Source organism: Haliaeetus albicilla, chromosome 7 (assembly GCF_947461875.1).
Source record: "Haliaeetus albicilla chromosome 7, bHalAlb1.1, whole genome shotgun sequence".
Lineage (NCBI taxonomy): Eukaryota > Metazoa > Chordata > Aves > Accipitriformes > Accipitridae > Haliaeetus > Haliaeetus albicilla.
In genome coordinates this window covers 45,416,469-45,439,761 of record NC_091489.1, presented here as the reverse complement: position 1 = coordinate 45,439,761, position 23,293 = coordinate 45,416,469, and the positions used below count along the sequence as shown (strand labels likewise).

Here is a 23,293-nt window from a genome sequence, read left to right as displayed (position 1 = left end):
TGAAGTATTCTTAACTAGCAGTGTCTATGTGCAAAAAGAAGTTTAAGTGAAGTGATATGCCAAGCGCACAGGATGAATAGCAAAAAAGACGAGCTGAAAAAACACCCAAATCCCAAGAAAATGGGAGCTGCCGCAGATGAAGGTGGATGCTACTGGCACCTGAACTACTGGGCTTAAAGCTGGCTCAGGTGTGACCACAACGTATGCAGTCTAACTCTCAATTCCAGTGCAACTGCAGATATTAGGTGCACATATCACTGTAAAGAGAGTTTTCACTGTAAAAAACAGTTTAAAAAATTATATAAAATAGATCTCAATTTAGGTTAGCAAATGCTAGTGGAAAAAATCAGTGATCTTAAACATAGCTGCAACTTGCACAATAATGGTCTTTGGTATGGTTGGGAGACTAAAGATTTAGAGCTCATTTTCAAAGGCACTCTGTCCCAGTTTCAAAAACGTAGTTCAGCCCTTGCCTCCCTACCAGATCTCAGCTCGTTTTATCTGGGGAACCTGAGGGCCAAAAAAGAACTTCAGTGTCCAAAAACTGCTTCATGAGCCCAGAAACTAACTTCCCCCTAACACCAGCAAAGTCTGAACAGGACCTCAAAGCTTCCGTACTAAAAAAAATACATAAAGCAAGGCCCTAAATTACTAGTACTAGAAGACGTGCAACCATGACCTTTGGTACACAGAAATATTATAAACAAGAACCACCAGTGCAGACCACAGAGGAGCTTTCAGGCATGTGAGGGAGGTGGCACATGATCTCTCTGATGGTGCTCTGTGCGCAGCGATAGCCAAGTTTCTAGTCTCTGTTGCAATGACATGACTCACAAAGGGACATGGCTGTCAAAAGAAATTAATTTGACATGAAAAACAAGCAGAACCACTAATAAGCCTTATACCTTTGAGCAGAAGTAGTATAGCTGATCTAGTGTTGAACTCTTCCGTCTCACAAACAGCTTAAGAAGGAGAGTGACTCTGAATTCCAACCATCCAGGTTGCATTAAGTAACCAGCAATCTGGCCATTCTTTGTTTTCATGTTAAAAAGGGCAAAAAGCCCAACCCTGCCTTTATTATCTGAAGTTAACGGCTACCGATCCTTAGCAGGAATGGCATCTTTGAAGGGCTCATGGATTCAAGGAACTTGACTATAAAAGAGGAAAAAATAAGAAAAAAATCTTTTCTCTGTACCTGTACGTCCAAAGGAAACTCCTTGGATCTTACGAGCATTTACTATTCCAACTCCTCCCAAACTTTTTGGCAGGTTATTTATTTATCGGTGGATATAGCCAGTCATAGCAATAAATTTTGCCCTCATCCTTAAAAGCTTTACCCCAGTTTAAATATTCCCTGGGTCTTGTTGTTGGTTTGGATATGTGCAGTGGAAGAAGCCTCACCACACGCACTCTCCATGATCGTATCTGAAATAAAAACCCTGTTCTCCCCTTCCTCTCTACCTTTCTGTCTGTAGAGTATTTGATAATGTTGGCACATGCTCAGGAAGGTGCTCAGAAAGTTGAGTCTTCACACCAGAAACAAGAAGTTTGCTGTCAAATAACATTCCTCTCCTGGAGGAACTATCATCAATAGGAACCACATGCCTGTTTCCCACATTGCAAGGGTATCAGGGCACAGTCTCCATGCCAACAGGCTGGAAGTGTGTATGTGCATGGGGAAAGCATATATACGTGTGTGTGTATATACACACACACACACATATTATATATTTTGTTTTATAGATATCTGTCTACAGTATTTGCCTATCCAGTTTTAAGACCGATTTATGAAATCCAAACAACATCCTAGGAGCAGTCGGTACGTGTAAATGTGACCTTTACTGTAAAAAAATGCTAAAACTATGGAAACAGTCACCAATTTTACTGATGCTAGGTTATTGCTATGAGGTTTACATCAGCACTAGCAGGATCTAAAAAAGACCATGGCAACATGAAGCAGGACTCTCCGGATAAGTAAGCCACTCCCGCATAACCTGACAGTTTCAATTTGGGCATTGGGAGATGCTAAGCACAAACAGCATTTTCTGATCTTAAGGAAAAAAAAAAAAAGAAAAAAAAAAGGAATCTTTGCTTCTGGAGATTTTAAGTTCCAACAAACTTTCAGAGCTGTGTTTCATTCCTCTCTGTCACCCATTTTTAACTTCTCTTTCTTTCAAACTGACGTTCGTATTTGGTTGCCTGGCACTTAATTCCTTTCAGTTATGGTTTTATTGGTTCAAAATGATTCTACCATCTCCAACAGAAAAGAGTTAGAATCAGTTTGTTTCCCTGCTGCACCGTTTTATGTCCAAAAAGCTTTTAAAAAGGCACGTTAGACTAAAGGTTTGTTTTCATTTCCCTGAATATCCTTTAAAGCATCAGTGCTATTGGCTCGCATGTACAGAAGGAGGAAAAAAAGAAAAAAGAGAGAGAGAGACAGAGAGAGAGACAGGGAGAGAAAGAGTGAAAGAAGAAAAAAGGAATAAATGAAAACGTACAAGGGGGGAAGTAGCTCCAGGACGCTGGACGGGCTCCGTGGGCAGGGGAGACTGGGAAGGTATAATTAAAAAAAGAAAAAACAAAAAAACAAAAAAAGTTGGTTAAAACATGCATCCATTGAAAACGGGTTAATTTCATATAAAGCTCAGCTAGGCTATACACAGCGCAAAATAGGACCGCAGACCCAATCCTTCAAGTTGTTTGGTGCTTTATTCCTTAAACACTTTGGAAATTCATTAGGATCCAAGAATTCCCCACCCAGTGTATCCCGGCTCAAAAAAAATCCAAACATTTTGCATGTTTGAACTTTTAGCACAAGGCCCATGCCTGCTGAGCAACACAGCGAAGCACAGGATTTGTTTGCATTACTTCCAGTGTCTGCTAAGCATGTGTTTATGGTTAAGCCCATGTTTAAGTACTTTGCTGAGTCAGAAACAGGGCTGGAAGATGTAACATTTCTTTATATAGATGGACAATGCCAACCACTTACAAAAGAAAACAACTCCCAGATTTGTAAATTTACATTGTGCGTAATTCAGTTCCTTACACATTTAGCTTTCCTCCATTTCTAATGGTGCTAAAGCAGACAACTGCTTTATCTTATTTTTCACTCTATGCAAAAAGAAAACCAAAATTGTCTCAGAGCTATGTTTTCCTATTGACAAAAGGTGTTCTTCCTGAAAATTATTAATTGCAGACAAGACAGAGACTTAGCTCTTGCTGCCTCAGCCCCAAGTGTTAGCTTTTTTTGGGGGGATGGAATAAAGAAAACACAAACTCCAGGAATTAACTTCCCCACAGATCAGACCAGCTCAAATCTGGGGTTTAAGCAAGTTGGCATTGTCCTGCCGAAGTCTCCGTTTGAACACCCAGCCTACCAGGCTGAATCACGGTGGCTTTCAAAGCCGTGGAGAAATATCTGCTGTACATTTCAAAGATGTGTGCAAGTCTCCTAAAGAAGCAGTTTTTACGCTCACACTGTTGACATTTCATCCTGACATCTTTGTCCACTTATGGCTCTGCCTGAGCTCCACAGGAGCTGAGAGAACATGATTTCTTGAAGGATTGGTCCTTGGGTCTGTCCATACTATAAGCAAATTGTCTGTCTTCTGCATCAAGAACTGTATTTGGTGGCCCTGAGCATGGTAGTATGTTTATTCCCTGACTGCTTCCATGCTGGAAATGGATACCTGCCGTGTCTCAATAAAATTTTCATTTAATTTAGCTTTAATGAGACAGTTGCATCTTGAACGCCCAACAACTGGTTTGTTTATATAAGATTAAGGAGACTGGTACTAATTACATACATTTTATCTTTCCATATTTTCTTTATAAAAACACTAATTAAGACATTATGCACTCATCGGTGTCAAATGGCTGTTCAACCCAGGCATCTGCAGAATATAAGTTCTATTTGCACCTTAATCTTCCTGATTTTTATTTTTAGTTAAAAAACCCAACTAAAACACACAATCTTTTTTGTCCAGGGATTAGCAGCTAGCCTGTTTCAAACCAGGCATGACCTCCTAAGAGTCTGTTATGATTGCAATAGCTCTAACACAATGAATGTAACTCAGTTTGCATTTTTGCAGTTAAAATTAGTTCATTCAATGCTCTACCAGAGTCTTCAGGAGGTCAGAACAGAGTCTGTTGCCTGATCCAGACCCAAATTTCAAACCTCCTGAAGTTCAGTGGATTATTTGTATTTGACGTCTTGACCCAGATTAATCTGTTACGTATGTTTAAAAAAAATTTCTTCATTTACAACAGCTTCTAATACTAACAAGTACCCTTTAATGTGTCCTTCCTTGCATATCGTAAGAGTATATCTACCTGTTCAATCTAAGTTAAATGAATGGATGAGACAGGAATTTGAACAATCCTCCATATAGTTGGGCAGAGCTGCTGGGGTTATTCAATCTTTTGTCCTTAGCGAGACTGAGGAACTGGTGAGAATGACGTTTTAAAAATGCTCATTATTTTGGAAAAAAGAAAGGGATACATTACCTTCTTATCCCCCATTTCTTCACTTAAGCTCTAACTGTCCCACTGCAAACTGCATCTTTATTCTTTGTTTCCCCACTGAAACCAGATGCTGCCCAGCAGCAACCATGTTTAGAAACCTTCAAACAAATTATCATGCCGAGGCGCAGTGCAGTAAAGCTTTGGTACACAGCAAGATGCTACTTGTTAGCAAAAGACATTAAACAAATTGCACGTATGAGGTGAAGCGTGAGATGTGATTTTAAATATTGGTAAACTACAAATATTCAGAATTATGAGAAAGAACGGACTGGAACAGATAGCTGAGACATGCTGCCTGGGACTGTGAACTATGCCAAAATGGTGAGTGGGGACAACATGAACACATACACGCATATACACACTGTTCCCAGAAAAGACCAGAGATGGACAGAAGTGAATGAGAAGAGTAAACACAGCCACAATCTACAGGCAATTCCTAAATGTTCACTTAGAAGGAAAAAACAAAACAGCTATTCACTTTTTTTTCTTCTAAGCAGCACAATGAATATTTAAAAGATTCACTGCTCTCCGAATATCTGAAATTCAACGCAACCTTTCATCCTGTATCTCTTTAAAAATCTTTATAAATACAAGCTGATTCCATTTATTGTAGTACAGAATTTCAGCTAAATTGTCAGTAAATGGTATTAGCTACAAAATATTAGATATCAATTCAATGTAATAATCTAGGCTAAGAATTTGTCATTAGAGTATTGTATCTGTGTAAGAATACAGGGGGAACTTAGAAAAAAGGCAAGTGTTCAAGAAAACTGGGATTTGGTGAGCCCACGCTACCTTCCTGGATCTTTACAGTGTTTTTTACATAAATAGAAACAGTCAGGGTATCAGTCTGCATCCCACCTGAAAAAAAAGCATTTCCTCACAGCACTGAACATGGAAAAAAAAATGGGGTACAGGCTTAGTCCAATACTGTAGGGAAAACAGCACTCAACAGATAACTTCCAAGACTTCCTGAGCACCCCTTCTTCTCCTTGTATGACTTTCTCATGTGTACAAAGTTTGAAAAAGGAAAACACGAAACAATTTTGTTAAGCAATAATGAAACTGACTTCAATTTTCAGGTGATAGCTTGTGTGTGCGTGCACGCATGCAGACGTATCTATCTACACATCTCTGCAAGCATACCTACCCCTAGCAGTATTTTGGGAGATGATACTTTTGACAATCCAAACTTCATTGTCAAATATATTGCAGAGGCCACTCAAGGGAAAACCAGTATTCTTTCTTATTACTTTGAATTTTCAGAATTGAAAAAAATGGACAGTTTTCCTGCAAGGTCCATTTTCTTTCATTTATCTCAGACACTGGCTGCATTATCACTGGTCTAAGCATGTACTTCCACAGTCAAAGAAAATACTGTTTGTAAAAGCCGAGTTTGCAGTTAAACCCAGCCCTCCTCTCCCTCTCCCTGTGTTTCATTTTCATTTGAACCTCAGTCATTATTTGTACTGCATTACGAAGCATTGCAATATTTTATGGTTCTGTTAAAATGCTGTCCCCATCACTTCTGCGAATCAAAACCTCTAATTCTAAATAATAATAAAAATGCAGGGCAGGAAGTTCTCTGCTTTCCATCTGCTTTTCATTAGATTACTTAACCCATCCAAATCTATGGACAATTAAACAACACAAGGAGTTCTATGTTTGTAAATTCCTTCATAGCAAAGAGCTTTATGCTGCAGATATAAAATGTCCTAGATGCTCTACACATCGTATTTTGATTAAAGAAAATAAAGTTGGCATGTTGATAAGCATGTCTTATCAAGCCCAAATCTAAAACTTCATGTTAATTCTAGATGAAATACCCCGCTAATGTCGAGTGAGGACAAAAGCTCCAAGTGGTTCCTTTTAGAAAAGTCTCTATTCCTTGGGAAAAGCCAATCTGATGTTTCAAATACAGGTGAAGCGAGAAAATTAATTGATGCGGATATTTAAGTGTATGAGAAATACCCTAGATGTTTAAGGCATCGATTAGAACACACTAAAGGCATGGAATATGAGTGAGGAAAACGCAAGCTCTTCTGCATTATCCCAGCAATGGGATTCCGAGCGAAGCTCTGGAGGATCCCCTTGGAAAGCTCCGATTTCACGTTTTGCAGCAGCGCTACCTAAGCCACTCGGGGTGCTCCAGTGACTCCTTTCTGCCCCTGTGCCACCGTCCTGGACTGTGCTGACAAGGCATTCCGCTTGTGCAGCTGTGTGGTAACCGAGCCTAGGAAACTGAAACTCCTTCCTCCCCCTTCATCTTCTCACCCCCTCTGTATTTCACACATCATTTTTTCCTCCAGGCAGATAGGTTCCTCGAGTTCTCCAACATCACATTCTACATGCCTTAACTATAGGAACCTCCTCCCTGACTCCTTCTAGCTCCTGCCAAGTCACAACTTCTGTAGCAACCGAGGAAGAGTCTTTCAGACTTCTGCCTCCGCCATACAAGTACTGTTTCTTCCCAAGGTGGAAAAAACAGAAAGCAGAATGCTACAAAGAAATGGTATCATAAAGTCTGTGTGCAAAGGAGGGGCAGGGATGGATTATCGAAACAGCTGCAGCATTTGTTCTAGCAGTCCTTACATCTGAAAGCTCATTAGTGTTCTTCTAGAGCAGTCTTTTGCCTTTAATTGTACGCCTAGAACAACTACCAGGGAAGGTCAACAGGGACAGCCTCATGACTTGGCAATATCCTTCAACTTATTACTTTTAATAGGACTCGGGCTTTTGGTATCAACTTCATAAATAACATTTCCCAGGACTGAAAGAGGAAATTCACCCCCTAGTGTGTTGTTAAAGCCAAATAGAATCTATTAATCTATGTGGCTTCATTATCTCTCATTAAAGCGTAGCAAGAAACTACTCACTAGCAGCTCATGACATTTAACTGCCCGAGCCATATTTAATAATAAACACTTGCTTATGATTGTATCTATCAGCCTAGCCTGTATTCAGATTTAAAGTTGCCCTTGTCTACATGCTTTCCCTGATACAGTATAGAGAAGTGACCGATCAAAGTATTTGGAGATCAACTTCAAACCACAAAAAGGCAGAGACCGGATTTATGGAATGACCACCTGCTGCAGCGCTTTGAATTCCTAGTGATCTCTGTGACGCTGATTCGAGCAAATACATTTGCATGTTCCCAGGAATAACAAAGGCTGGAGATACCAATGGCTGAGAAAACTATTTCCCTAAACTGTCAGCTCTTTGAAGCACGCAGATTAATGCAGTGCACTGATAGCTTAGGGTGGTCATGACTCTTCACCACTGAACCAAAAGTTCCAAGCTGTAACACAGGATCTGATAAAATGCGTTTCCTTTAGTAAAAGTCAAACTTTTGAATCACATCTATTTGTTTTAAAGTATCAAGTCAGCAATCTTATAAGATAAGGAACATCATTAAAATAGAGAAAATAGATGAAAATAACACTGGTTAACCAGCTTTCCAACTCAACTTGCTGGCTGCCTAATGTTTTAAGAAAGATCAGCAATTTCAACCTGCTTCTCTTGATACAAAAGATACACAGATATATCTTTATATATATGAATATAGAGATTTTTTTTTAAAAAGGCAGAAGAATTAAACAAAAGCTTCACCACCAGTAAATTCTGCAGAGATCTCAGTTATGCCAGCACATCTAACTATAATCACTTCCAGCGTATACCAGGATGACAATAGAATCAGATCCAAGATCTCATTTTCTGTTTATTTTTCCTTTCCTCAGCAAAGCTTGATATTAATTGCCTATATTTCATACAATGCAAAACTGTCCAGAAGGCAGTAGGAAGTAGCTAGAGTCATATACCCAGAGCAGAAGCAATTACAATTCCAAGTTCTGTTATAGCCGACTTTCTCCATCAATTCTCAAACAGAAAGAAGCTTCCAGTACCTCACTAATCTATTCCATCTAAGTTAGCATAAACATTTTTGGGTCACCTGTACACTCTCTATTAAAAACACCTAACATACAACACTCTGGACACCAAGAACTGGGATGTTGCATGGAATTACTAGTTACAAATTGCCGAAGGTATCTTAAAATTCTTACAAGCTTAAAATCTTTCAAATCACGCAGGAGATGGACGTTGCCATGAGCTTACAGAACACCGCAGACGAAAGACATTCAACAGTGGCAACTATTCAGAGAGAGGTAACGTGTGGATGATCAACACATAGAAAGGATAACATGGTATGTGTAAAGGATGATCAACACACAGGGTATAACACAGTATGTATAAAGGAGACGCTAAACATGGAACACCAAAAAGATAAGTCCATTTTATTTCACTGCATCATAAAACTTAATATACATACCTGGTTTTGGCACGGAATTGGTCACGGACTGAGGAACTTTGTCATTAATTAGTTCAACACACTCGCTAGGAAAAAATCCAACCTGTAGTAAAAACAAAAAGAGAGGCAGAATATTGAATGTAGTATTTTTAAGATCTGAACTGTTAAACCAGCAACTGTTAAACATTTTCCTAGAACTCTGCTTGCTTAATGCTTCGTAACATTACCCAACATAAAATGACCAGCATAAGAGAAATAATTTTTCAAAACGATGCAGCCAAAAATTCTACAAACCAAATAATTAGTTATGTAAAATACTGTTTTCTAAGCTTGGTACACAGGACAGAGATACTCAACTTGCAACAGAGAGGGGAGAGGGCAAGTGTGCTTCACACCCTTAAATCTCAAGTGGAACTTGAGAGAGAGGGGGAGAGAGAGAGAGAGACAGAAAGACTTTAGCTGGGTTTCCTGCACCTGGCTGCATGTATGTAACATGAAATTTAATGAAGAGAGCAAGATATTTCAGCTCCTAGCATCCCAGTTATCTGTACTCAAATCTCACCAACACTTGACCTTTTTTCACTGTCAAAATACTACATTCACAAGCACTTTAACATTTTATTCCTTCAGAAAACTGAAATCAAATATGGGTCAATATATTTGCATGTCTGTATAGTCCCGTTACAGAAAAAACACATGTTCTCTAGTGATAAGTTAGGAGAAGATGTTCTGAAGGCACAAAGCTCTCTACTGTGTCCTAGCTTTACTGCATGCACTTGATCTGATGAGCGTGGGTAATAAGTGATACTCCTGAAGCATTCAAATTAAGTGTGTTTAAAGATCTTGCTAAAAAAGTTCAATGTGGTTTTAGTTAAATTTAATTCAATTCAGTCTTAGAACTGAGTACAGGTTTAATAAAATATACATAGAGTAAAATGAGTTCTACATGTGTGAGAACCCAGTAATTTGACTAGAAATAAACACAAGTCATTTTAGAAGAAACAGCATGATGTAGCAAAAAAATCCCTAAAAAGAGCCAGAACTCCGCGGGTGTACTCTTGTATCTGCTTCTGAACATGGACAAGCCAGTGCAACCGTCGTGCCTCAGTTTCCCTGTCAGCAAAGGATGAGGGAGAATAGTGCCACATATCTGTTGTTGAAAACTGATTTGAGAGAATAGCCGACAAACACACTGCACAAGCCGTTTAACCGTTACGGTTTATCTGTGTATCTGCTAATCAAGCTGAAACAGAAAGAATATTCCAGAAACAAAAGCCCAGAGGCAAGACTCTCCTCAGCAAATATTTGAAGATGCTTCAAAAGCAATGACCCACCCTGGACTACCACATAGCAGTGCTATGCAAAAAATTTTGACAGCCACTGAATGGAGCTGCTTCTCTGCTGCCAGCATCGCTGACGATGAAGACATCTCCGAGTGCCCAAGTCACAGCAAGGTCCTGTGACTGCTTACTTTCAAATGCTAATTTGCAGCGTTCCCGCACTGACCTTTAACACAGCATTTTCCCCCTGCATCCCCTAACTCAGAAATGCTGGAGAGGCTGTCTAAACCAGACTAAGGGTTAAAGACTAGAGCACGGGGAGATCTAAATGTTTTGGTGGAATAGGATGTGCCTGCAGAAATTCACATGCCACCCAAAGGTCTCTGTATCTGGGGAGAAGTGAAATTCTTTCCCTTTCACCGTTTAAGGATTCAGGCTAAGATGTGACCAGATAGGAGTTTTACACTTCTCAGCATCCCAACCTTCTCTCCGCTTCACAGTGTCTTCCTTCGTACTCTCATCCCTGGTGAAAGTCAAGCCAGACCAGAGCCTTCGGCAACTTTTATCCTTCGTCCGTATTGCCAGACCTTTTTCTCTCTCGTACCCTACCTCCTCGCCCAACACAGGTTCTGTATTGTGACATGTAATTCAAGCACCAGCACCCTCCCGAGACGCCCCGTCTGAGCAGGATATCCTGTCCCATGGCAGGCATGTGATTTGGACAGCTGAAAGCATCAAGTCGCTTCACGCAGCCACGGTTTGGTCAAGTGCTGCAACAATGCGTGGCAAAGGGCCAGTGGATGGGCCCCAAGCTCATCTAAACAGAAAAACTGGGCCAGGACCGCTGCCAGTCATGTTAGCACATCTATGAAATTCATTGGAGCCGCAAGGCCGTCAGCACTGCGAGTCTGGCAAACAGTCCCTGCTCTATTTATTCATCTTGCACAATTCCCTTTTGTCTCCAAGGGGAAAAAAAAAAGGCAAAAAAAAAAAAGCGCCTTCCTACTCCACGTTGATTTCCACCCATAAACCTCCAAGCAATTTAGTAGCAGTGTCACGCACGGTGTGTCCAGGTAAACACTCCAGACTTTGAAACTATTCCAAATTCCCGAAGGGAAGCCACAGTCAGTAGTAATTCCAGATAACTTCACTTTCCCACACCCTCAAAATCCAGCAAGGCAACGTTTTGTCCAAGTAAAAGGACAAACTGTAATCCATCCTACTTAATGTTAAAGACTTGGAATATGCTTTTTGTTAAGACTATGACAGCACAGGAACAGAACTTGTAACAGCAGCACTACGGATCAGTAGACCTTGCTTCTCTGATCTATGGTTCCCTGTAATTGAGCCTGGCCTGTGCATTACACTTCTCAGTGACTCACAGAACTGAAGAACCCATCCAAAAACCAAGATAATGTATGGCTTCACCCAACCACTCACTCTGCTGGGTGTGCCAATTTTGCGAGGAGATGATATCCCAGCGTTACATAACGTAGCGGTGATTTTTGTGCAGTTTATAGATAAAAATATGCCAATTAGCGCGAGGAAACCTGCATGAATACTAGCATCGCGTACAGGGGCCCTTCGTCAGGCAGCTCTTAGCTCAGTGATGCTGCTGTGCTAGGAGATGTTGAGGAACAGGCTGACTGGTACGTACACAAAAAGTACCGGCATTTAAACAAAATAGATTGCATGGTTTTTAAATACTCTACTATAGCTAAGAATCTCTCTTGGACATTTCTTGCGCAAGAGACAATTTTTAAGTGAGGAAAAATGTATGCATCCAGTGAAAGTTTCAGCCCCATCACACAAACGACACACTTGGGAGACTCCACAGCTGAAGTGATAGTTTCTTTCATTCTCAATGCTCCGAGTACTTTTTTTAATTGCCCACAACGGCTATGCCCAAGATGTGTAAAGAAACCTAAGTACTTGGACACCAACCTTCCAGTAATCATAATGAAAAATGGTGGATCTAAATGCAACTCAAACTCCCAGACTGTAATCAAAAGCTCGTTTGCCTTTGATTGTTAACATAATGTTTCTCCTGTTTCTAGATGCAATATACAATACTAAACATGAATTTAAAAATGAAAGAAGACCCAAGATGGCTAAGTCACTGCTTCTAGGTACCTCGCAACCTTTCACAAGTAAAATACTATACCTGTTCTCAATGTATTATTTTTGCCAAGTTCACAACAATAATTATAATAGATTTTTTTAGGGAAAGAGAATTTTTACTTGTGCTAGTGTTGACAAGCTCTCTGATGCTAACTTACTGGTAACAGTTCTGAAGGCTTACATTTTCTGACATATTTATTCTAACTTTTCTTGCAAGATCCCCAAGAGATCATCTTCAGGGTCATAACCTGTAACTTGTGCCTCATTCCCACCCACTTAAAAGATGCTGCTTTTCCTCCCATGGAAAGTTTTCCATGATTTTGTATAAATAAATGAGTTTAGTCCAAGAGTTAATCTCAACAGATGTAGCAAGGCACTATTAGAGCTTGAGCCAGGATTAAGGGATTTGGCAACGTACGAAAATTAATAGCAAGGGTAGTATATATTTAGATAAATACAAGGTCATCTAAAGGTTAAAAAAATCACTACACACCTTAACCAAAGGAAGAAAGCACAGGCTACCATTGTATGCAAACATTTCTGCAACAGCTACTATATTTTTTTTTTCATTTTTATGCCAGCATCTGCTAAAACTGGAAGATACATGAGGCTTTAAGTGGAAAAGTCAAAGTAACTAATAATTTTCAGTGTACGAGGAGAAATTCAAACAAATGAGAAAGCAGCAGCAGCATAAATGGCAAATGAAACACTAAGACATTTTGATTTGTTTTTTTGTTTTGACACAGGGTTAAATTTCATTCAAACGTTTTTCTCTTTTAGTTTTAAATCACAATAGGCTAGCAAAACCTAACATCAACTTTTTATTGCTTGTTTGGCTTTCATGAGCAGAATTTTCACTACGCTGTTTGCCAAATAACTACATAGTAGTGGCTAGGGCAGAGAGCAGGGCACCCTCACCCTAGCTTCCCAAAGTACAGCTGGCACACCAGTGCAGTTCCCGTTAAGAAGGTACTCACCCATTTCAGAGAGGCACCAGGTACAGGAGGAACAGGATTGTTAGTCCTCTTATCCTGAGCCCTTGTAAAAGAGCGCTGAACATCTTGGCCACAAAACTCTTCTAATTTCTTTTATTCACAAAAAAAAAAAAAAAAGATGTCTGTGTGGGATGATATACGTTAATTATCCATTCCTGACTGGTATGCCAGCTGTACTTTGGGAAACTAGGTGAGGCTGGTCAAAGGCTCTCCCTTTAACATTCCCACCTGCCGGAGCGGCTGAATGCTGAACATTACTACCAAAGGTCACACGCTCCTACAGCGAGGTGCGAGAAATCTCTGCCGCTCAACTCCAGAAACGCATTCACCCCTACGGTGCTCGCTGGCTGGGGACGGCAAGGGAAATGCCAGCGCACGTGTACGAGTGCCTGTGCCCGTGCAAATTTTTGCTACGTGCCTACAGAAGAAGGGCAGAGTGGATGTGTGCAGAGTAGGAAACTCGTGGCAAGTCATTTCGGACATCGTTTTGCCCAATCTGTTACTGCAGTTGGCACTGTTCTACAAATGGAAGTGGCCATCTGGCTGAGAAATGACGCCACTGGTGACGCGTCCACTGGGCTCTTGCACATCGTCTGTTTTGCAGGTGATATCATTCGCCAGCCAGACGGCTGCCTCTTGCACCGAGTTCCCAAATCAATGCACGTGAACCAGAAATCAAACTTTGGCTTCTCAATTAAGACCTGGTGTTTCCAAAGTGCCACAGTAGCCGCAAAAACGTGCTCTGCCTTCCCAGGCTGTTTTTACTAATAGGTACCCTATGTTCACATCACATACATGCTACTTATTAGAAAATGATGCACAAGAAAAAAAAAATGCTCTCAACCTGACCAATACAAGACAGAACACGTCCCTGTTTGGGAAATCCATTCAGTCTTAAAGCCCGTGTTCAGGTTCAGGACGGAGCGTGGTTTGAAAGCAAGGGCCTGCAGTTTCACAACCAGCTCAAGCTCACGTAAGCACAGACTGATTAAAGTCCAGTCCACCTCCTGCTACACACACTCCTGTGCACTGTTCTGTGTCACCTGTAGCAGCTGTGCAGCTTGCTGTTGTGCAGCAGTGCAACTAATGGAACTACACCCAAAAGACAGAATTATTCAGAACATCAAAAGGCAGTTGTGCATCAAAAAAGGGCCCGTGTCTAATGATTCAGCTGTCTGAAACAGAGTTACTGATTGAAAAGACAAGGCATGAAGAAAAAGAAGAGGAGAACAAAGAGGGCTGGAAGGCTGTTTATGTGGAGGTGGCTGTAATTTAGGTACCAATCTTTCAATCAAAGCAGTGACTCACTAAGGGCATTTGAAAAGAAAAAGGCTTGAGGAAAAATGTCTTAAAAATCATTTTACTTTAACCAGAGAAAATGATAAGAAGCCTAGTGGGTTGTTTTGTTCCGCATAGGATTAAGTGTCTTGCAATGCAGTTGTTAGATCAGGTGTCGGGAGAAAGGCACTCGCAACTGTAACACGGAAATCTGAAGGACAACAAAAATGGAGATTCATTCCTGAAGGGTAACTCTGGCTGGCAAAGAATAAATTGACTTCATGCTGAATCAAAGCTGCAGTTCAAATTGAACATGCTTGCAACCTATCAGATTTGCTTTTCTGTTGACATCTGTAGACCTGCCTCTTGTTCATTTGTACAACACAGAGAAACCCTTTATTTATTCTAATAGATGGGGGGACATGCAGGAATGAATTCAATTCTGCCCAGCCATACACGAGTCACAGCTGGTTTAAATGCACAAAACCAGGTAAGTTCTTTTAGGTCAAGAAGTAATTTTTTTCCCCACGTTTGGCGAAACCTTGCTCTCCTCCTATCAAGACATGATTTACAATGTAAGGTGTGCTCCATTTGATAAAACCTTGCTCCTTTCCTAGCACAAAGCAAAAACCTGAGAAGTAACATGAACAAACTGTCCAAACATTTGGTCTTTGGACCTCCTCCTTTTATCTGCTCTCAGAATCACAACTATCTGGCAAGACAGTCTTTGTTGATCTATTTCATTAATTAAAATGACTGGATCAACAGATTGCTATCACATTTACAATGGCTGTTGTTCCTAAACGGGAACAGAATCGTTTGCCTATAACAACGCTTAAACTCTTTAAAGGCTGCACAGCTTCATCAGTCCTTATACATGTTACTATAACAACATTCTTCACCTATACACTCTTTTAAAGTATTCATCAAGTCCACTTGCGTACTGAACTGTAACACATCTCTAGGTCCTGTGTATCAACACCAGAGATAAATTTCCTTTCTCTGAATTCTCTTCTCACTGCAGCAGTTAGTATGGTCAAAAAACTCCATTACATCGGGAAATGTACTTTTTCTGTACACTCAGAGCTTATGGGCCTTAAACTTGAAACACGGGTTAAAAACCCCTCTCCCTCTTTGTACAACGCTAGAGTTTGCATCTCTTGGTAGCTGATGGTGTCTCGTGGAAATGAAAAGCTCTGATAAGTACATTTCAAAGAAATGACAAAAACTGTCAATTCACAGGAAAAATGCACCTCTCTGCAAATCAGATCCATGGTTGTGTGAAGAGATATGTTTACGCAGTAATAACTGAGTTAGCATAGCTTATGAAATTACTGCCTGTCAACTGAGGTACAGCTGTTGAAAACCACCTCTGAACTAACTAGCTTTACTCTGCAGTCAGCAGGAGCAGAAAGCATACAGATGGCCTGTTACCCCATCTCAGCTGAAAGGCAGTAACTTCGTAAAACACGCTAACTTCATTTTCTGCATTTGTGCAAACGCATCCCGAGAGCTACTGAAACATATATTATGGCTGCCACATTTCCAATAGTGTGGTTCAGTAGCCATGATCTGATTCACATTGTGAAAGACTCTTGCTTACCATTTAAGACGCAAGATTATTCCACCCCTAATTTTCTGTTAAGCAAAAATATGGTGCTCTATGCCTGCAGCTGTTCAGATCTGTTGTGTCAGTAGACTGACTGTGCACGGATACAGACAAACCCCTTTTCAAGCGGTTTGCTCATCAACATATCTTTATGCTGGGAGATCACAATAGGGTTGCTCTGATCTGAGACAGAAGGCAGTGACAAACTGCAGAAGAGCTCCCTTGCTTCTTGGGTCTTTAATCACCAGTGACGCTCTTCATATCTGGTCACCATTTCAGCCAGCCCGATGGCAAGCAGGGAGCTTGCACGGAATAATGGAATCTACGTCCTGCGTGGGGATACCACACACTTGTAATCGATCAGCTTTGTGCAAAGTGTCTGCACTCATGCACCGATCACAAAGTAGTTTTGTTTTATTGATTCACTTGGAAGTTAAATGCGGTATAGTCTGATCACGCCAAGCAGTACCAAAGCATTTCATTAATTTTTGATAGTACAGCAAATACAGCGTTAGGGCTTCTACGATCAGAACAAAAGTCCTGCAAAGACATAACACAGTTCAAAACTAGAAGAACAACAGTCAAGTTTGTTCAAGAAATATCGATGTGTTAACTCTAGAAACAAATTTGATTTCGGAGCAGGTATCAAATGTCCACGCTGCTCTGATTTTACAAATGAGATACTATCTGAATTCCCACATCTGATATAAAGCCAACAAAAGCTGTATCTCACATGCTCTGGCTAATCAGACAGAAATGTAATCGTGTAACTAACACTCCATTCAGATGGGATTTGTAGCGTTTGCAGATCCAATTGCACACAACCCTGGTATTAATGACAGCAGAACCACAATCTGGATCTGGCACAGGAAGGTCTGTCAGGGAACTTTGAGAAGACTTTCGGGCCAAAATATACATATGTCTGGTCAATTCTGACCCTCTCCAGAGCAAACTCATAATTCCACCTACTCACAGACAGCAACTGCAGTATGAAAATCCCTCCTACTAGAAAGGAACTGAAATGTGAGACACTACAGTGTGAGGAGGTAGAAAGTCAGTTACCCCAACCTCCAGTAGCTTTTGGGGTTTGTTTTGTAAATAGAGACTTCCTCCCCCCTTCAATTTCCTAATGAGAAAATCCAAGCTAGCTAATAAAAACTCTTTTGGAAGAGAAGTGCCATTTCAACGCAAAAGTTTTGGTACCTAATTCCCATGTATGTTTAGGATCTTTTGAAAATTCAGTCTAACTCTCTCTGCTATAACATTTACAGAGACCAGTAATAGTAACACGACACAATAAATGCAGGCATGAAAGCAGAGGTTAGTTGGGTGGCTTGTCCAAGTCAGTGGCAGTGTCTTATCAACTGGCTTTCTCTGAATCCTCCATGTTCTGCCTGATCTAGTTTCAGATAGTGGAAGGAATGGGATGATAATTTGAATAACAGTGTCAGCTGCCTTGAAGGGGGTGCAACATAAGCTTCCATTAACATCAGGCCAGCTGTCGATCAAAAGGTCATGGCTATCCCTAACTCGCAGAGTTAGGCAGGGAGATAACCTCCTATGAAGACCACATGTCTGCTGTAGCCCAAGTCCAGAGAGAAAGGGGGAGTCCTCTTACACCAACGCAGGGATACTCTGCGCGTATCCATGAGTAATCCTGTGCAGGCACAGCAGTTCGATAAACACACTGCCGAGTTTCCTGCCTTTATTTAAGTTGCACTGTCATGTCTGATGCTTGTGCCTACCTGAAATCCATGTTTGCCTCTCCACCATGTGGTCAGCTCCTTTGGTGGCATATCAATAACAGACACTATGTCTCCCACCTGCAAAAGATCGGCAACATCAGTCACGGCTTGCAATGTGCCTAGGAGGAAAGCGCAAGTCAAATAACTGCGTTTGTCAATACTGCAAAAAACCAGAACTTGTGAGCAACTGCACCAGTGCCAATCTTGAGACATCTGCCTGTGTAAAAGCAAACTGTGAGGTAGAAGAGTTACAGCATTATACAACATACAGGATACAGCTGTTTATAAGGAAACAATTCTCAAAAGCAGCAGGCTCTCTGCCAAAGGGTACAGAAGTGTTCTGATTAAACTGCAGGCATAAGTAAGCAGTGATGATGTAAAACACTTTGGAAAATCTTCTCAAGTAGCTGAGCTAATTTTTACTACATGCCCTATATACGTGTACGTAGGCATTGACATATGTCGTCTTGTTTCCTTTCACAGCAAAAAGTTAAGAGCTCCCTTTGTAGCTCACAAACTGACCAAGAGATGCCTTTCTTAATTAAAAAATGAACAGATGAAAGGTGGTGTGGTGTTACAGCAACAGGAAGGAAAATGACCAAAGAGACCAAAGAGGTTTTCTGAAGCTTTGCTCATTTCCATAAAAAATGTAATACTGCAATAGTTCAAAAGGAAATCAGTATAATCAATACTAAATCTGGCTTGCTAATTAAGATCTGTGTGGCCTCTATAATAGAAAATGAGATAGGCCAGAGCAGAAGGGGCAGAACCTAAATAAATACTGCAGCTAAGCATAGCAAAAATTGTTAACAGTAATGACCAGATGTTTTACATTGATGGACCTCAAAGTGCTTTACAAAGAAGATAACACAACCCCATTTTTCAGATAGGGATAACTGAGACACAGGGAAGTGAAGTGATTTCCTCAAGGGAACAGCAAATCAAGAGCAAAGCAGATTTCCATTAAGGAAACTGCTGTCACCGCAATGAGCAGAGAAGCCAGGTATTTTCTTCAGTATTGGGGAGCAAATGCCAGTCAGCTGCTTTTGCAATTGCCTATAAGAAATTAACAATAGCCTAAACATAAAGAGATAGTTTGGGTCAGGGAACAGAGCGCAGCATTGTAGAACAACTGATCATATTCTACTTCTGTTCTGCCAAGGTTTCTCACTGCATTAACTTGGAAAGCCACAAGTGCCTTGGTTTCCCTGCTCGTATACTACGCCTCGTAACAACTTGTTGGACTGCCTGACAGTTGCAAGGCCAAGTTAGCCGGCTGGCGCAGAGCTGTAAGATTTACAAGCAGGGAGTGGCATCTTAGTGCTTTTATTGATACTGAGACACTGACAAACAGCTTGTATCCCGTACTGCACGCATTTTAACTTGGACGATGACATACCCACATGTCTTTCTGATTATTGCGGTTCTTTGGTGTACACTAATAATTGCCTCGATTTTGAATATGAACAAAGCCCTGGCAGCACTAGACTATCACTATTATTTTTACATCCTGCGCTGCATGCTAAAAATGTGATCACAAAAAATCCTTCGGGCACTAACTGTTTTCCTTTACATTTTTTTGTAGAACGCTGTGAATATTCCATTGATAGTACCGCTGCACATAAACAATCAGAGCATAAAATGCCGCTCTCTGGGTAGAATAGACAAGAACCAGATACCCAAAGACTTCCAGTGTCTGATCTTCCCGATCTTTGCTCCACAGCAGCTCCTACTCTGCATCACGTAAAATTTTCAGAACAGTTTTAGATTGTCACCTGCCCTTTAAGAGCCAAACTCTTTGACAGCCTGGTTCTTTACTTTTCATGGGAGCAGAAGCTCTTAAAAATGGTTTTAGACACAGACTTGCTAACAGGAACACAGGTTGTGTAAACTGGCCAATGAATAATTAAATTGGCATGTGTCCACATACACGCATATGTGGACAGTCTTCCTGAACAGATACAACATACTTTGATACACTCTACAGTATGAACTATGCAGGGTCTGCTGCTGCTCAGAGACCAGGCTGGAGTACTTGGCAGTATCTGTTTAATCAGAAGATACTAATGCCAACTAAAGCTATATTTTAAAGATGACTGAACTCCTCCCTGTATCCAACCCATTGCAAATTGAATATTTAACTGAATCTTCTAAGCTTCACCTCACAAAATATTCTGAAAGTGTCTGAATATATTCCTGATGCGCGCACACACACACAGAGTCACACATGTTACACTCTTCTGCATATGACAACAAGGAATGTAAGCTCCTTTAATTATTTACCTCAAAGGACAGTTCGTCTGCTGCTTGAGCAATATATCTCTTAATAACGTGGGCAGCAGCAATAGCAGGAACGTTAATGGATGATTCCTCATGGACCAGCAGGTGATTCCCCTTGTTATCAATCTGAAATAAAGAGCACAGGAGACTGTGAGGCAGCTGAGGACAAGTGAGGAGGCATTTTATTGGTGCTCATACATGGCAGAGACCTCAAGCTGATTCACAGAGACAGCACAGCTTGGGGGCCCCCCGAGGAGAGCAGCACGGAGAGACAGTGGAGGGCACAGCACACACAGAAAGGAAGCGCAAGAACAATTCTTAAAGAGTATTTCAGAAGGCCGTAAGTCCCCATCCAACTAATGAGGAAAAATGCTGTATTTGTGCATCTTTGCGCACAAACAGTAACGTGACGGCGAATGTTTACACCTCCCTTTAACACCAAATCGTATTGTTTTCCTGAAGTACTTAAAATGGCAATACAAAAGCGACTACAAAAATTCCCTACAAGATGGAATTAATGCTCAAGAAGAGGCACTGAGGTAAGGAGGAAATGCTGTCAAACCAAAAACTAGTGTCACTTTCAATTTTCTCCCGCCCTTTTATTTCTTTTTTTTAAGAAAACATGGCTCCCACCCCTTGCTGCAATCATCAGCCTACTTTCAAAATTCCTAGATTTTTGTGCTCGCGTAAAATTTTGTAGAGTCTCAGTCAATTGGAAAGGTTCTTCTGTATTGCATGTGCAATAGGTTTGCTGTAATCTCTAGGTCCACTGTGTTGCTGTCAATTCTACAGTTTCATTTTTCTCTGTAACTTCCTTCCTCCCTTCGTGCTGAGAAGGTTTCCAAGATTTTTCTCATCCCAAAGCATTTCAGGGTGAGGAGGATATCAGCGGGGAAAATTGCAGGAAAACGCACTCAATCCTTATCACAACCATTTAAAAATGAACAGTCTAATAATAGTAGTTTCTATTCCTGGTGTGCAGCAATATCATCAGGCAATGGAAAGACACACGTATCTCTACCCAGACTAATCAGCAACAGCACCGCTGACACAGACAGGTGGCCTTGATCACTTAGCCCCATTCTTTCCTGCACGCGTTGCCCAATAAGGTCTATTGTTTAAGATGGTAGAAGACCATTAACAGAGAAACCAAAGCTGCAGCTGCAATTCACAATATACAAACAGTGCCACTGCAAGCACAACGTAGGCTCTGTTGAGCAGTTTAACCAACAGTGATGGCAAACAGGAGCAGATAACACTTATTGTTTCTGTAGCTATCGCAAGAAAAAATTAAAGAAAAAAAAGAGGGCAGGCAAACACCATAACTGAAACAGCTCCAATAGTTTTAGAAACTTGCCACAGTTGCAGCATTGCCTTGCCAAAAAGGAGCCTAAGAATGCGTGTGCTTTCTGCAGCCTGTTACTCAGAGACTTTGGCCACGAACTGGACTTTCCCAGGCGGTCCACTGACCCAAGCGCTGCTTCACTAGAACTGCCACCTCCTTTTATTTGTGAATATCAGCAGAATGACACGTCTTTGGGTGGCAAAATCCAAGCAAGAGGGGGAAAAAGCTTCTATATTCTTAACATTGGATCTGATCCTGTTTGTTCTATACCTTTTGTGGCCACCTATATGCTGCTAACAGGGGAATAAAGCTCTTAGGATAGCATTTCAGTGACACCAATAGGTCTGGAAGGATTATACCTCTTTCTGGAAAGGCAAGAGAGCACATTTGTGGCTTGCTCTGCTGCTAAGGTCAGGAAAAAAAGAACAACCTGAGCTTCATACTGTACCTCCATCCATGTGAGAGCAGGCCCACAGTTTATCTTGTTGCCTGCGATGGCTGAGAGACGTGACAGGTAAGCCATCAGCATCTGGGTGACAAGCTGGAACAGAAAGAAACGGACATACAGTTTGTCTGTTAATACACCATAGTTTGGAGAGACTTATTCAGACTTGGAGAGACCATAAATTATCCGTTGGCACAGGCAAGCGTTTAGAAATATATTCCCTTTTGCAAGGAAATCTGTCATTTGGAGAAGGACAGCAAACTGCGTACAGTGTTACAGTGATTACACACACACACACACACAAAAGCATAAAGAAGCAGCTCCCTCTGAAAGTAATAACGTTATTTTTATAAGATATGTAGATTTTCGTAATTTCCCTTGTCAAGATACCTTAAGTCTAAAGCCTTCCTCTCATCATGAATTTCACATACAAAAAACTCATTTGTATTATGGCCATCAAACACATCTGAGAACCATTTAGCAAAACAAAACACTGGCTGCCATTTCCACCCACTTGCAAACCCTTAAGAATGTGGCAACTCAGACCCCTTGGCGAAAGAGAAGAGGGTTTAAAAAATAAACTTAGCAATGTCCCTTCTGTAACAGTAAACTTGCTTTTATTAAAGAGAAGCTAGTGAGGTCTTTCCAAAGCTTCACAGCGACTGTGTCGTAAAGCAGTATTGTAGCCCAGAGTTTGTAGGACTGTTTAAAACATTGTTCTCCTCAACCATCTGTTCAAATGTGGTCAATTCAAAATAAAAAAATATAGTATGAGACACCACACAGCTGCAGAATTACATTTCACAGAGCAATAGAGCTGTTCAACATCTTTACATCTTCTGTGCTTACAGACATAATGCAGATTTTCAGGCTCATGCTATAAAGTACATATTAAATCAGTTGTACAAATAAAGATGTAAGACATAGGAATGCCTAAAATATAACTTAAAAATATAAACCCAGGAATTCATTATCCTGAATAGTGCTGCTTCTGCTGAATTTAAGAGTCTAGAAGCTTTAAATTCTCTTCAGAAATAGTCTGCATTAAGCCAAAGCAACTAATAAATCAGTTTCTCTGATAAGCAATGAGACTGGATTATCAACTTCCTATATATTGAATGGCAAAAGCCCTGCAGACTTCAGTGGGGTACTGATTTCGGCCATTGCGTGTTGTTCTAAAGCAATCAATCCTCACCCGCTCAGCACTGCAAGAACACAGATTCTGATCTATAGATCCCGGATGGATTCTTCTTTGAATGCTTGGAACGGCCTCAATTTCCTCATTTCCCTTTTCGGCTACACATCCCGTGAGCAGGCAACATCAGCCTTCCAACAGAGCATGTCAGAATTTTTCCGTGCTCGTGC

General features: G+C 40.8%; 1 protein-coding gene across 6 annotated transcripts in view; it reads right to left on the bottom strand.

Annotated features, from left to right (window-relative positions):
* Window positions 1-23,293, bottom strand: part of ARHGAP32 (Rho GTPase activating protein 32) — a 259,692-nt gene that overhangs the window by 59,322 nt on the left and 177,077 nt on the right. For 4 of the 6 annotated variants that reach the window (XM_069788197.1, XM_069788195.1, XM_069788196.1 and 1 more), the window contains 5 exons: window positions 21,932-22,024; window positions 20,142-20,264; window positions 17,859-17,936; window positions 8,852-8,933; window positions 2,499-2,549 (listed from right to left, as the gene is read on the bottom strand). In XM_069788197.1, the coding sequence (XP_069644298.1) occupies window positions 2,499-2,549; window positions 8,852-8,933; window positions 17,859-17,936; window positions 20,142-20,264; window positions 21,932-22,024 (427 nt within the window). The remainder of the gene's footprint in view (window positions 1-2,498; window positions 2,550-8,851; window positions 8,934-17,858; window positions 17,937-20,141; window positions 20,265-21,931; window positions 22,025-23,293) is intronic. The other 2 variants (XM_069788198.1, XM_069788200.1) reach the window with 1 other exon arrangement.